The 15,273-nt window shown below is 35.9% G+C and overlaps 2 protein-coding genes across 4 annotated transcripts in view; both read right to left on the reverse strand.

Annotated features, from left to right (window-relative positions):
* Positions 1–5,097, reverse strand: part of LOC122135135 (potassium voltage-gated channel subfamily G member 1-like) — a 60,325-nt gene extending 55,228 nt beyond the window's left edge. Inside the window, exon 1 of one of the 2 annotated variants that reach the window (XR_006153367.1) lies at positions 4,708–5,097. The gene's annotated coding sequence lies outside the window, so the exon portion shown is untranslated. The remainder of the gene's footprint in view (positions 1–4,707) is intronic. The other variant, XM_042713711.1, reaches the window with a different exon arrangement.
* Positions 5,098–8,594: 3,497 nt separating this feature from the next.
* Positions 8,595–15,273, reverse strand: part of LOC109055644 (nuclear factor of activated T-cells, cytoplasmic 2-like) — a 34,243-nt gene continuing 27,564 nt past the window's right edge. For both annotated transcript variants that reach the window (XM_042713715.1, XM_042713714.1), the window contains exon 10: positions 8,595–9,246. In XM_042713715.1, coding sequence (XP_042569649.1) covers positions 9,191–9,246 — 56 coding nt within the window. In that variant the 3' untranslated portion in view covers positions 8,595–9,190. The remainder of the gene's footprint in view (positions 9,247–15,273) is intronic.

Consider the following 15,273-nt stretch of genomic DNA (forward strand, 5'->3'; position numbering starts at 1 on the left):
CAGAGAGACATCTCTGAATGAAATGCACATCTTCCACTTAAGTTGCACTCTCCTTTGGTACAATCAGCCTGATTTGAGGAGCTTTTTGATGGCCTGCTTCAAATTTGAATTTTTGATGAAACACACATTTACATGTTATGTCAAATAAATTAAATTTTTATGCATTAACAATCCCCCCAGAGATTCTATAGATTCTTTCATAGATTCTTATGTCATATTGTCTCATTGTCTATGACTGGACATAGCTCTGCAGGCTGTGAGAGGAACATGCACACTTTAGATCAACATCTACCACTTGTTGCTTCACTAATAATAAACTAATAAAATACCATTAGACATATTCACAGTTGGCAAGAAAAACAGAATGAATCCTATAAAAACACAACCAGACAATCATGACAAAACAAAGAATTTGTTCATGTAATCATTTTTTTTTTTTTTTTTAGTCTTCAAGTATTTCCTTTTGTGTTCAAATAGCAACAGCATACAGGTTTAGAATGACATGAGAGTGAGGAAATTACAGTTTTAATTTTTGGCTGAACTTTTGTGTTAATGACAGCAACAGGTAGATCTCAGTAGTAAGCAGTAATAAGCAGTAATTTGATGTTCATTTACCACATGGAGAGGTGATAGACTGTACTGAAGGAGACAGCCGCAGGCTTCTATCAGCTAATATCAGCGACAGCATCAGAAGATTCAATCAAGCATATGAACACAGCATTTTTTTTTTGCCACCAGGGGGCGAAAGCGCAAAACAATTCATCATTATTGACTATTACCTACAGAGATTATTTGATTCAAATCTTGGGCTACTTTTTTACTTTACACTTCAGTTGTTTAATTTAATATATGTAATATGTTCACACACCCACAATACATACATACACATTTATTTATTTTTGTCTTTTAAACTCCCCAAGGCTCCAATTATTTTATCAAAAATACAATAAAACCATAATAGTGTGAAATATTACAATTAAAAAAAAAATGTTTTCTATTTGAATGTATTTTAATATATTTTAAAACATTTTAAAAGAGAAAACTGTTATTTTAAATTGTTCATGTCCATGTTATATTTAGCCAGCTTTCCAAATTTAAAAGACAGCTTTTTGCTTGATATTATGTTAACAATTTTTCATGGTTTTGAAATAACTCTTTTCTGTTCACCAAGGCTGCATTTATTTGATCAAAAATGCTGTAAAAACAGTGAAATATGTGAAAAATGTAAATTATTCCTGTAATCAAAGCTGAATTTTTATCATCATTACTGCAGTCTTCAGTGTCACATGACCCTTAGAAGTCATTCTGATTTGCTGCTCAAGAAACATTTCTTCTTAATATCAATGCTGCAAACAGTTTTGCTGCTTCATATTTCGTATATACTGTATGATGGACTTTTCAGGATTCTTTGATGAATACAAAGTTCAAAAGAGCATTTATTTAATATAGAAATCTTTTTTAGCGATGCAAAAAAAGATGTAATCAAGTTTATGCATCCTTACTAAATTTCTTCAAAAGAAAACCTTACAGACCCCAAACTTTTGAATGGTACTGTTTATATAAAGCATACATTAATTTTCTAGGCCTTAATCACAATTTCTCTCAGAGCAAACTGAGTTTAGGATTAAAAGTGAACTTTTACCTGGACAAACCCACTGGAAGACAGATTTGAGAAGCATGTTGTTTACTTGCTCTTGGCATCAGTAAAACGCCATTAATGAGTGCTGCTCAGTTTGATTGAGTTATTAAACGTTTTAGCTGTTTGATGAGGTAATAAGTGGTACATTTGAACCTCGGGAAGGTGACTAACGTCTCCCGCTCTATGATGCAGTCGTCCCAGCTACCGTACAAACGCAGCATTATTCAATCAAAACAAGTATTTACTGTTCGTCAGGGGTGTGACATGTTATTTCTGTTTGAACAGGGCCTTCTTTACACGAGGTCTGCAGCGATTACTGCCACGCAGGCAGCCTGCAATACAACGGGTGGCCTTTTCCTCGAACCCAAACCCGCCTGAAAGCAAGATTACTGTGAAATATGCACCCGGATCAATCATGCACAATGTCCGTGTCACGTTTCTGAGTCTGAGGTCATAGTAATTAGCTGTTAATGTCCATCAATGTTTCATTATGCAAGGAACTTATTAAAATCGACCTTCATCGGCTATTATTTCGCTATGATGTCACTACTACCAAAATGCATGCTGTTCTGTAGATCAAACACTCCGGTTAAGTCATTCGCTGGGCTCTTTTCCAGTTTTACACAATCTTACTCAAGGAAAACTGGTCTGAAAAGACTCTTCAGTGGCACAATGTTGAATGAAATTCCCATCCAGTGAAAACATGCACGTTATTTGTTCTCTGGCCCTTGTGCATGAGATCTGATTTGATTATCTAATCCGAGATAAAGGGCATATGACTCACTGCATATCTGCAATAATGAACATTAATGGGGGGAAATGTGTCTGCGTTGTGTCGCGCCCCACGTGCTGCTTTATTTATTTATTTTGCTCAAAGGTAGTGATGTCATACCGAGCCACTTCCTGAACACTGGGTTCATTCACGCCATTCGCCTCAGTTATGGCCCAAACAAGCTGTCGCCTAGCGACCAGGCAAATGCTACAAGATGCTTATTTGTCTGAGAGGCGTAGAGCTGGGAAGTCGCAAAGGGCCACATGGGCCGATGTCATCAAAGGCACAAAGTTCTGTGCATTTCTGCTCAGATTTAATGATCTTCATGTCAAGCAAGCATCTGCTGTATCAAAGCAACGGCGTTTAGAGCTAACTGAGAATATCAATGATTAACTGAATTGATTCAGAGCAATTGGGAGACATAAAGTGAACAGGTGTTTTATAGAGGAACATGTACAATGACAGTCAATAGCACCATAAACACAGTACACAAAACTTGTTAACTGATATTTAAACATCTGCAAGTCTCTGAATCACACTGCCTATTTCTCTGGCCAAAATATACATTGAAATATAAGCTAATATGTGAAGCTCAATTAAATGTATTTTTGAACTGTAAACATATTTACTTTCAACCTCCATATGCCAAAATATATTTTAAAATGGGGCAAGAAAATAGGCCTACATTCCCAATTTTCCAGTAGCCTACATTTAGGCTAAAATGCTGATGGATTAGACTACTAGAGATCAAAACTCGATTTAGAAGAAACCATTTAAAATGTGCTAGAATAATTACATTCTGAAATCGTTAACAGTTGAGTACCAGGAATGTATCATATGTACTGTACATTAAAAAATATATTTATATATGTATATTTATGTATGTATAGTTCGTGTGCGTTTATATATTTATATGATATATAAATATTAATGAATATTTTATGTGGGCGTATATATATATATATACGGTATATATATATATATATATATATATATATATATATATATATATATATATATATATATATGACTATTTTTATACTTTGAGATGGCACAATAATGCGTCGTTCACTTGCAGTATGCAAGCTTCTAGAGGGCACATAACCCTCGTCTAGTAATGAATTTAGGTAAAGGGGTGCAGAGCCAGTGGTGTTTTTGTAGGCAAACATTAATGCCTTTAATTTTATGCGAGCAGTTATTGGTAGCCAGTGCAAATTGATGAACAGAGGTGTGATGTGTGTTCTTTTTGGCTCATTAAAAAATTAATATTGCAGCGGCATTTTGGATTAATTGTAAAGGTTTGATAGAACTGGCTGGAAGACCTGCCAAGGGAGCATTGCAATAGCTTGAACAAGGAGTTGTGTTGCATTTTCTGAAAGAAAGGGCCTGTATAAAGTTGTATAAAGCAAACCAGACCAGCAGACCAGGCAGTTTTAGCAATGTGGTCTGAGAAATTCAGCATATCATCAATCACAACTCTAAGGTTTCTGGCTGTTTTTGAAGGAACTATGGTTGATGAGCCTAACTGGATGGTAAAATTGTGATGAAGTGATGGGTTTGTTGAAACCACAAGCAGTTCTGTCTTAGCCAGGTTGAGTTGAAGGTGATGGTCCATCATCCAGACATGCTGAGATTCGAGCAGCTATTGTCGAATCATCAGGATGGAATGAGAGGTAGATTTGAGTGTCATCAGCATAGCAGTGATAGGAAAAGCCATGTTTCTGAATGACAGAACCTAGTGATGCCACGTAGACAGAGAAGAGAAGTGGTCCAAGAACTGAGCCCTGAGGCACCACAGTAGCTACATGTTGCGACTTGGACACCTCATATTTCCAAGATATCTTGAAGGACCTATCTGAGAGATAAGACTCAAAACACTGGCATGCGGCAGTATATATATATTGTGTGTGTGTGTGTGTATATATATATATATATATATATATGTGTGTGTGTGTGTGTGTGTGTGTGTGTGTGTGCACGTTTTACAATTTTTTTATATCTTGCACAGGTGTATTTTGAAAGACACCTAGAATATGGGTAACAATGACATATTTTTTAAATGCTTATAATGAATGACAAAGTAAAATTAAACTATATATTTAAAGACTATTAAGTTCAGTTATTGCTGCCGTGTTGCTAAGGTGTTGTAAGCTGGGTATAGCGCGTTGCTATGCGCTAAATTAACCTTCACTAACCAAAAAAAAAAAAAAAAAAACTTACAAAAGCAAGTACCGGATCGTACACTTTGGTAGGCCTGCTATTTTTTATGCGGTTAATGCTTTGAAATTGTCTTTACCTGCAGCATCCTACAAATCGTTATCTTGCAAGTGCAGGTGTTGAAATAAGCCTCAGTTCTTCGACACATTTCCAGGTTCAGTTTCAGTGGATAGGGTGAATAATATCCACTTCGTTCATTGCTTATTTTGTTCTCAGCGTTCTAAAGCTTCTTGTAACTGTTTTACAACGTGCATTAACTAGTTAACAAAAACCACGCCAAACGATTCAGTGCGCGAGTGAACTGTCACAGCGATTCAGTCAGAGCGTCATGTTTATTATTGAATCGTGATCCGATTCAGACCGTTCTCCCGTTTGACCGATTCTTTGAGGGGAACAGGGGCGTGGCACCGGCCCCCACTGAAATCTGGTGTGATTTCATTCGCTCTCACACAAAACTGTACATGCTTTTTAAAATATACAGTGTTGAACTGGCTCTGCTCTCGCTTAGACATTGCATGTGCATGCTCAAACTTTGTCCTTGCATCACTGAAGACAAGAGGAGCTTTTTTTTTTATTCAGGTGACGAGTAGTCTTATCCAGCTAAATGGAAGCAAGCAGATTATAGTCAGCCTTCTCTAGTTCTTTAATTTATTACTTTTTTAAGTTAGGTGCCTGTTGCAAATATGCATTTATTAAATTATTTTATTTTATGTAGTGCGTTTGTATTTAGTTGTTTTTGTATACAGTTCTACAATAAAAGCATATCAACCAGGCCCGGTTTAATACCTCATCCATTAGTTATCACTATGTCAATCACTGCTATTTTGAGAGTCAATTCCGCATAAGTCCCTTTAAGTTTTTTGCTTCATTGAATATTAGGGCTGTAGTACTCGAATCCGGTCTCGGACATGCAACATAGATAAGGTCATAGAAAGTAACAGCTCCACACAATATTGTAATCCTAAAATTCGTACTTGCAAACATCACGTCACATCACGATCATCACGTACTTGCAAACTCTTTGTATGCATTATGGTTAGTACATGCTCGAGTAGTCGATTGTTTCCGACAGCGCTTGACTAGTCTATGCAAGCCCTAGTACAAAAAAATTCGCTGTATTTATGTGCGCATGAAAAGTAGAGCCAAACGTATCCCTTCTAGACTAAACTGCGCGCATTTGTCATATCCTGAGCTTTGCATGTGTGTGCGCTGCACCAAGGCATCAGTCATTTTAATTTTTAACCACAAACATAATGTCAGCAACAGCAGCATTATAAAGCAAATAAAATGTAAATAAAGTACATAAAAATAATTTGACCCTACAGCTCCAAACTCGGTCCTAGAGGGCCAGTGTCCTTTACAGTTTAGCTACAACCCTAATTATACACACTTGAACCAGCTAATCAAGCTCACTAGAAACTTCCATAGTGTTAAGGCCAGTTGGAGCTAAACTCTGCAGGGCATTGGCCCTCCAGGATCTAGTTTGGAGACCATGTCCTAAAGAGTTGTTACTTTGCACATGCTTTTTGATCATTGCAAATAATAATGTAAAATTATTTTCTTAGAATAGGAGATATGCTGTCTCTCGCATCACATTCATTAGTTAAGTATGTGGTCTTGAAGAGGATCCTTTTTTTCTCTCTCAAGACTTGGTCTTGACTTGGACTCGAACCTCTTTGGACTCGGTCTCGACTAGTCCTGGTCTTGGACTCGACAAAGCTGGACTTGACTACAGCTCTATTGAATATACAGTTTCTCATGTGGCAACGTCTAATTTATTTGATTTTATTCAACCCCAAAATATTAACCTAGACATTAAGTAACAGTGATAAAATGAAATGTAAGGGTTAGATGAGGTAGAAATAGCTCCCCAAGATAATATTTGCAGGTTAGCACTTCTTTATAGTGTATTAATAGATTCTACAATGTTTTTTTTTTCTCCTCATCATGATCATTTTCACCCTGTTTTGAGGTAGTGCCCCAGCCCCATTCTTCGCAATCTTCTGAGACTTTAGATATAAAGAAATTCTTGATTATTTGATTGTATGTATTTTAGATAGACTTAATTTTAATATACAAAGACATCTGGGGAAAGAAGAGTCTTGAAGAAGAAAGAAGTATCCCACAGTGAGTGAATATGTCATGTCTAATAATGAAGACTCAGAGAATCTCGTTAAAGCTTTCAGTTTTATTGCTCATGTTCTCAGCTAGCTTTATTTAAAAACGTCTAAACATATTAGGTTAGACATGCTTAAGCCAAAACATGAATATAATCATGACAAGTTAATGAAATAAAAAATAGAATTGGTCTCTCTTTTGGCATTGACAGTTTTACGTTAATATATAAAAAAATTAAATGCAATTTGTCTTTATGCAGAAAAAGCTTTGGCAGTTCATAGCCTTGGTTATAAGATATATTAAATGGAAAGAGAACAACTGATTCAGTTCATATAAATACTCTCTTCCTATTTTGACTATCTTCCTATCTGATTCTAAAAAATTAAAATTATTGAAACAGTCTTTACACTTTTGAGGCAATCTATTCACAATAAAAAGAAAAGGTTTACATTCTGAATATAGTTGTGTTGTTATGCCCACTGTACTGTACATTGGCTCCACGGAAACATTAGCATCACTCTTTTTACAATGTATTCCAAAATAAAGTTGAGATAATACAAATGAATTATTCATTTATAACTCCCTTAATTATTCAGCCAAAATTGTAAAGACATATAAAAATATACTGCATAACTGCATTTTTTTTTTTTTAAAGTGGGCAGGATTGCTTTCAAAAATATTTTCAGAAAGAAGCCTTTGAACACAAGCTGATGCTTCTTAATGAATTAGTTTGTTACTTCAATAAATTCTCTTTTTGTCAGTTTGCATTCAGATGAGAAAACGAATGTGATTGTCTTAGAGACATGCAGACCGTATCTACTGTATACAGAAAGTGATTCCCATGAATGTGCTACATTTACACAAACATACATATACATATATATGTATGTGCATATCATAAAAGCAAAGCAGTTATGGTTAAAAAAAAAAAAAAAGATTCTCCATGAGACAGATCTGTAATACATCTAACCTAAATTTTAACATGGGACACTAAACTTGAATATTTCAAGTGTTGTATATTCATAAGTAGAACAGATGGAACTGGTAAGGTCATGAGTACACAAATAAACAATAATAAAATATGATAACCACACAGTTTTAGTATGGCACAAAGATGTTTTTAGAACCTAAATGCAGGGCATTATGGGCTCTGACTTGACACAAGGTACATGTATTTCCATTCATTTTTGGTTCGCTTGGTCTACATTTTGGTAGAATGACAGCACTTTAGGAAAAGGCACAGATGTTAAAACAGTTTCTATTTACATCACAAAGAAAAAATATCACTTCATTGGGTTTTTTTTTTTGTTTGTTTTTTTGTTTTTTTCTATATTAGCTTAGCATCTACATGATTCTAAACAAATCTCATTTAGCTGAGAAAACTTAAATAAAATATAATTCGCTGACAAGAAGTGCATATGCTGTTTTGAAGAATTCCCTTCATGAACAGTGCATTTGCTTTTAGTAATTTAAAATATTAAGGCTTTTCCCCCCCATAAATTTGGACTGATGTACACGTGGGTTCACCTAATACACAAACAAGCTATTCTTAGACACATATGTGACCCTGGACCACAAAACCAGTCTTAAGTGTCAATTTTTTGAAATTGAGATTTATACATCATCTGAAAGCTGAATAAATAATCTTTCCATTGATGTATGGATTGTTAGGATAAGATACAACTATTTGAATATCTGGAATCTGAGGGTGCAAAAAAAATAAATAAAAAAAATCAAAATACTGAGAAAATCACCTTTAAAGTTGTCCAAATGAATTCTTAACAATATATATATATATATCTATATATATATATATATATATATATATATATATATATATATATATTATATATATGGAATTATATAGACTGGTTTTGTGCTCCAGGGTCACATATATCAAACATTAGCAGTGGTGTGATATATTTATCCACTTTGCATTCAGAAGTATGTGCAAACCTCTTGTTTTGGGGAATATTTTAGACAGTAATGGTTTACTCTCACAGATGATGAGGTTATTGCTTGAAATACACTAATCTGAGTGAGTTCATTTATGTGAGTCAAAAGGCTATGGAATAAAAGTCCCACAAAAAGGAAAAAAATTGACTTGACTCCAACTGTCCAATCCAAACTGTTTATGAAGGCTTGAGTCTCTGACAACGTTGACATATGAGATCAACATTGGACGAGTTTTCAAAAATCAAATAATAGCAGGGGAATTCAATACCATTTGCACATCAAGACGCTGCTGTTCCTGGAGTTAACTGAGATGGATGTTTGGTTAAACGTGGTCCATGATCCAGTTTTTGTCAGGGGTGACACTTGACCGGGCCAAGGCTTCACTGCTGCTGCTCTCACGTGTGGCGCTGAAGGCAGGGGAACGGTGATACACAGGGGCATAGCGAACACTCCAGGGGTCCTGCGTGCTTCCCGATCAGGGGTTTCCTCTATGTCTGACCCCTGCCAGGCACTCCTGTCAGATCCTTCCTTATGATCTCATTCACTACAGAAATGACAGAAAACAAGAACATGTTTCAAAATGAAAGGACAGAACATTTGCGCAAGTGAACTGCATAATGTGCAACTGCACAGTTTGGTTCAAAAGTCTCAGACCACTAGTTAAAAATATGCTTATATTTAACATCATAATGTTACTAATAAACAAACAAACATATAAATAAATATTTAAAAAATTTAATTCTAAAAATGTAAAAAATTAAAATTATATTTAATATAATGAAATTAGTATATTTTTTATCTACAATTAAATATTTAATAACATATTTATGATATATAATAATATAGATATTATAGGTGTATTTAATATATAAAAAAAAAAAAAAAAATATATTTAAAACTATTAAGATTTTTTGCATTATTTACACCCTTAATTCTATTTACATATATATATATATATATATATATATATATATATATATATTTTAAACCTGTATGTTCATTTAAGTATATTACATATATATTTCCAGATTTAATTACATACTTTAGAAGTTATATGTTTATATATATATAGAATTATATATATATATATATATATATCTATATATATATATATATATATATATATATATTAAATTATATTGTTATACTGTGTAATTTCAAATATTTCTTCATTTTACATTATAACTTTACTGTAAAAAAAAATCTAAAGGAGTTATTTCCATACATATGTGTATGTGTGTGTTTGGTAATTTAAGTACATTATTTCCAGATTTAATATGTATATTTAAAATAGCATAAGTGATAATATGTATACATGCATGAATGATTTACATTCATGCATGTATATAGAATATAGATGAACTGGACAAATAATTGACATTGAAATGAAATGGAAAAGTGTCCTAATTTACTTGAATTCAGCCAATGTTAAAACAGCAGATACTGATGTAGCAGTACTTTTAATTATATTAAGATTTAACTAGCATACGCACACAAACACACACACACTATATATACATACAAATATCACTTTCACATGTTAAACTGCAGTGACACTGAATGGGCACTAGGTGGAAGGGAATCATCTGACAGAACAGGCTCATTGAAGCCCTTGTATTGGCCATTACTTCCTGTTGTTACTCTTTTTACAGGGGGGCATAAATGGAAACTTTTTCTGCCTCTTCATTCTGAGAATAGCAGCAGGGCGCGTGGGGTTGTTAACACAATCACAATAGCACCACACACCAACTCCAGTCTAGCCACAACTCAGACATGAACAAAGGTCACCGGTAAGATCAAATCACACGAATGTGGGAATACACCTCTAACAAGGTTAAGCATGGAGCAAAATGATGACAGATTCATGGTACGATTACGTGGTAGACCAAGAACAAGTTGCTGTAATAAATGCATGGTACTGTCCAAAAGTATTACCCTGGTACCATGTCCAAAAAATATTTACTAGGTAAGTAATGGTATAAATAAAATATGTTGGTTTAGGACAAAAGATTCCATTTGTTATATATATCCACCATTCACTTATTCAGCTGCTGAACTGCAGCATCATGTAGACTTTGCTTTACAAACTTTTACTGCATGAAGAGAATGTGGTTTAACCTGATTGGCCACATCCTCGGTGCTGTATACTATCAGGACGAGACACTTCGGCCTGGAAACCCAGAGCACAGCCAGGGCATCACTACCACAATAGCCTACACAATGCCATGCTGCTTGTTATAATGGATGTGCTGGAATAACAGGTGTAGCATATAGATTCTATTGAGCCATATGTTTCTGACTAAGTTATTGATGGCCATTCTGAATATTTAGCATACAATTAATGAAACCCACTAAACCAAGCTGCACTCTATTATTAGCAATGAATAATGCAATATTACATAGTAAAAAACATGCAACCAAACAAGTTATAGTGCTCTGTATTTGATGTGCAACACCATAGCAATGTCAAACAGTAAAAATGCACAACTGCATGCATAAGAAAAACATCACTAATTGGCCAACCAAGAATTAAATAAACCATACTGAAAGATTTTGACAAACAGCGTATGTTGTGGTAAAAGCTTGTGTTAGAGAAGGAACTTGATGTTCCCTATTTGAAGCTTTGATTGTGTAAGACGCAAAATGCCACAGATATAAAAGTCTAAACTGAAAATAAACAGATTAAAAATAGCACGAAATGTTTAGACCAGCTCAGATATGATAAATGACTAAATAGTAAATGCTTCATTGATTCATTAAATAGCCATTTAAAAAAATCTTAAAATAAATAAATAAATATTGGAATACATAATACTAAGATGTATTATTCAGGAAATTTGTGATTACTGTGATCAGACTCCAATAAAACCGTTTTTCTTTTCAGTAGAATCTACAACAGCCCAATCAAGAAAGCCTTGCGGTTTTAGTCATACAACCCAAAGTATGGAAGATCTACGTGGATGACATCTGTTTTTCCCTCAGAGACTAATGAAGAACAGATGAGAGAGGAATAAACCGGTAGCAGCGGGATGCTGAGGTGCTTTATCAGCGAATAATAAAAAAAAACTAATACATGGCCCTGCAGCCATCGCAGACTGCAGATCCTACCATATAACAGCTTAAAAGAAACTCTCAACTACAAGAAAACTGGAGTTTTTGACATGTAACGGCAGTAAGAAACTAGATTTTCGTCTGAATAAAACACATGTGGTGCTTCCCTGAGCAAAACTTGCTGATGTGGCTTTTAGCACCTAGCAAGTTGCTAGGTGGTTTCGTAATGACCCAAAGAAAAATCCCCAAAACAATCTAAAATCAGATCACTTAGAAGCATAATAACACATATCTTCGAAATAAGCCCCATGATGAAGTATTCTTCCTGTCCATAAATAAACAACCATGCATTGTACAGGAAAGGGGGCTTATAGGGAAAGTAATGAAGGGTTGGCACACACTGATGGTTTTAGAGCTGTAAAGGAAGTGTACAGACTGGGCGGTATAATAGGTGAGTGTCTGGCTGGAGAGATCTTGGCCAATCAGGAAGCTTGTTTACAAACCAATGGTGGAGAGTAAGACAGAGCATAGTAGATGACTCAGTCTTCACTATGTGTGTGTGCCCGCATATACTTAGCTATACATGGGGACAAAAACGTGAAAAGTTTTCTTTTAGGTGTAGGGTTAGGCTGTAGTCATTATTATAAGCTTTATATAAAACAATTGTAGTCTAAGGTAGATCTTCATGTGGACCAGAACTGCGTGTGTATGTGGATCAGGTTTTGCAAACATCTTAAAAAGTATAGTAAAACCTGTAATCCACTATATTGTGGGGACCAGTCAAAAGGCTCTATGGGGAAAATGGAAAAAGCATATTAACAAAAAAATAGAAATGCACACGTCTGTGTAAGAGTTAGATTTAGGGGATCAAAATTATTTGCTCAGTATTAAAGCAATGGAAAATCCCCACCATGATAGAAAAACACATGACAACATGGAATGACAAGACATCCTATATTGACTTTAGGTATATATATGTGTATGGACCTTAGACTAAGTAGACACCATTTGTAGACGTACGTAAGTGTCATTTGTTTATATAATGCAACACTAAAAATTTGTCTTTCTGGGGACAAAAAATGGCACCATCCCTAACTAAGGTCTATACAGCAGAGCAAGAAATGATCAAGTATGTTGTAAAGAGTGTAAAGACAGTGAACAGACATACAGCACATGATCTACAAGTTAGTGTGTGTGTGTGTGGTGGGTATCGGCTAGCACTAAGCGAATAATAAAGCCACAGTGTAAGCGTAATGGATAGGAAGAGTCTACACCGCAGGCCTGACTGTTTGCCCTCCAAAACAGACCAGTTTAGAAAGAGCAAAACCAAAGTCAAACTATCGAGATCTCCTTCCCTTTCAACTCTGCTTTCTGTACCACGTTACACTCTGTAAACTACAGATGCTGCTTAATTCGAAAACCACTTTCAAAGAACAAAGCTACTTCTTATCAGGACACCATTTTTACAGCCAAAAATCCAATGGCTTGGCGTACACATGGTCCAAAACTGGATGCAAGTGATCTGAAACTAATGTGCATGGCTTACGTGCTCTATCTAAATTATTCCTGCTACTCTCTCCAGCTGGAAGAACTTCAACTCTGTTGCCTCAGGCTTTGGTTCCAGCCTGGGAAGCCTAAGTTGAGCAAGTTGAGCACTGGAAGATTGGCCAACATTGTAGCCTGAAAACTGGCTGTTTATAACACTTGTTAAGGGCCAATGTGGAGATGAGCTACAATCAAAGGCGTACAGTCAAGGAAAACTAGAAAAAGAACATAACTATCTTGCCAAAAAAAAAAAGACCAGTTTGGACTAGTGTGCATTTCTAGGTTGGTACTAGCTTAGGCTTGTACCAGCCTAGTTGGTCAAGCTGATGGACCACCATCGCTAAAACTTTGCTGGCAAAGCTGGTCAAACTAGTCTTGCTGGTTAATCATGTAAAGAAGTCGTTGGTTATTAAAAGTCTAGAATTAACAGAAAAGATGTGTTTCCTTTTCTTGCTATTGAGAAATGCAAAACATGCATGTTCATAATGAAATAGATGAAGGTACAGTTTCTTTACAGAAAGCCGACCACAGAAACCCTGAAACCCTGATTCAAAAGCCACTATCGAAAATTCTAAGTGAGATGGATGAATCTGCATGAGTCATATTACAAACCGTTGTGTGTGAAGGTCTTGGCAGACATCAAATGGTGAGATGTTAGTGGGTGGATCGGTACACCTTGACACCTCTGCAAGCAGAAACAAATGGGACTTTTTGTGGTCGTCATTGTTCCTGATCTCAGTGTCCTGGACTTTGCCTGTACTACAGGCGTCACTTCTTCAAAGTGAAACTGGAGCCACCAGGCTTCTTAACTAGCTTAGTCAACTAGTTTAGGCTGGTTTATAATTAGGCAAACCAGCCTCATTCTAAAGACCATGCTGAATCCACTAAGCTAAAGTGAAAGCTAAAGTTGCAGGGTCAACTTGCTCATGAGTAGAATGACAAAAACAGCTGCCTCGCACCTTTAGAGATTCAGCAACTTCAACAAATTACTGTGACCCAACAGAACATACTTCATTTCAAACTATTTTGGGTTGGAATGGTAAAGTGGTAACTTCCTAGTCTCCAAAATTGTTGCAAGAGCAGTGTATTCTGTGTGGCCACTGTTATTCCCTGAAATTTTTACAAATCTCAGCAGTTTCTGTCTTGCTTTAAAGGGCCTTAATGAGGGAATTCACTGGCACCTTGATGGGTTTACCAGAGTGGTATTAAACTCTAATGGGGCTACCAGAAATTCTTGTACATAAAAAGGGGGGTCTAAATGGATTCATTAGAAAGGTTCTAAACCAGCAAACTTGTTTAATGGTTTAAGGTCACGGGAATCTCATAGAAACTTTCTATTGACATGTCTACAGTTGCATCGTTGCTGTTTACTCAGGGAAACCCTATTAGAGTATGCAGAAGAAATTCCATCTTTTGCTCCCGGTCTCATCCTCTTCAGTTTTTCCACCCAACATGGCCCTTTTCCTTTCCTGCGGACTTCCACCCATTACTATCTTGTTCAGATCAAGCTGTCTTTCTGGATAAGTACAGCAGCTGCAAATAGGAGTTCTATCCTCCAGATTGGCAAGCGTGCGACCTGTGGAAAAAAAGCAAATCCTCTTGTGGGTTCCCCCCACAGTATTGGGGGGTGCAGGGCCAAGGGGAAGCCCTGGCCAAGTATAACAAACAAAAAGGCTTTCCCCAGCTCTCCCAGGCAGCCCATTACACTGTTTGACAATGGGTTGCCATGGCACTTTTTTTTCGAATCATAACACTGTCAACATGTCCAAGAAGTTTTGGAGCTACTCAGTTTTATATTCCTTTTTTTATTTGAGAAGTCAAAAGAGCACCCATTTCCTTATCAGATACAGCGTGTAAGGAACCCCCTGCATGAGACGTAATGAGCCACAAGAGAAACTCAGACCCCCTAAACTCCCAAATTGCCTTACAGAAGTGACACTAGAATCTTATGCGTTCCCTTGCCAGTTTTCTGCAA

The sequence above is a fragment of the Cyprinus carpio genome, chromosome A23 (assembly GCF_018340385.1).
Source record: "Cyprinus carpio isolate SPL01 chromosome A23, ASM1834038v1, whole genome shotgun sequence".
NCBI classification, from domain to species: domain Eukaryota; kingdom Metazoa; phylum Chordata; class Actinopteri; order Cypriniformes; family Cyprinidae; genus Cyprinus; species Cyprinus carpio.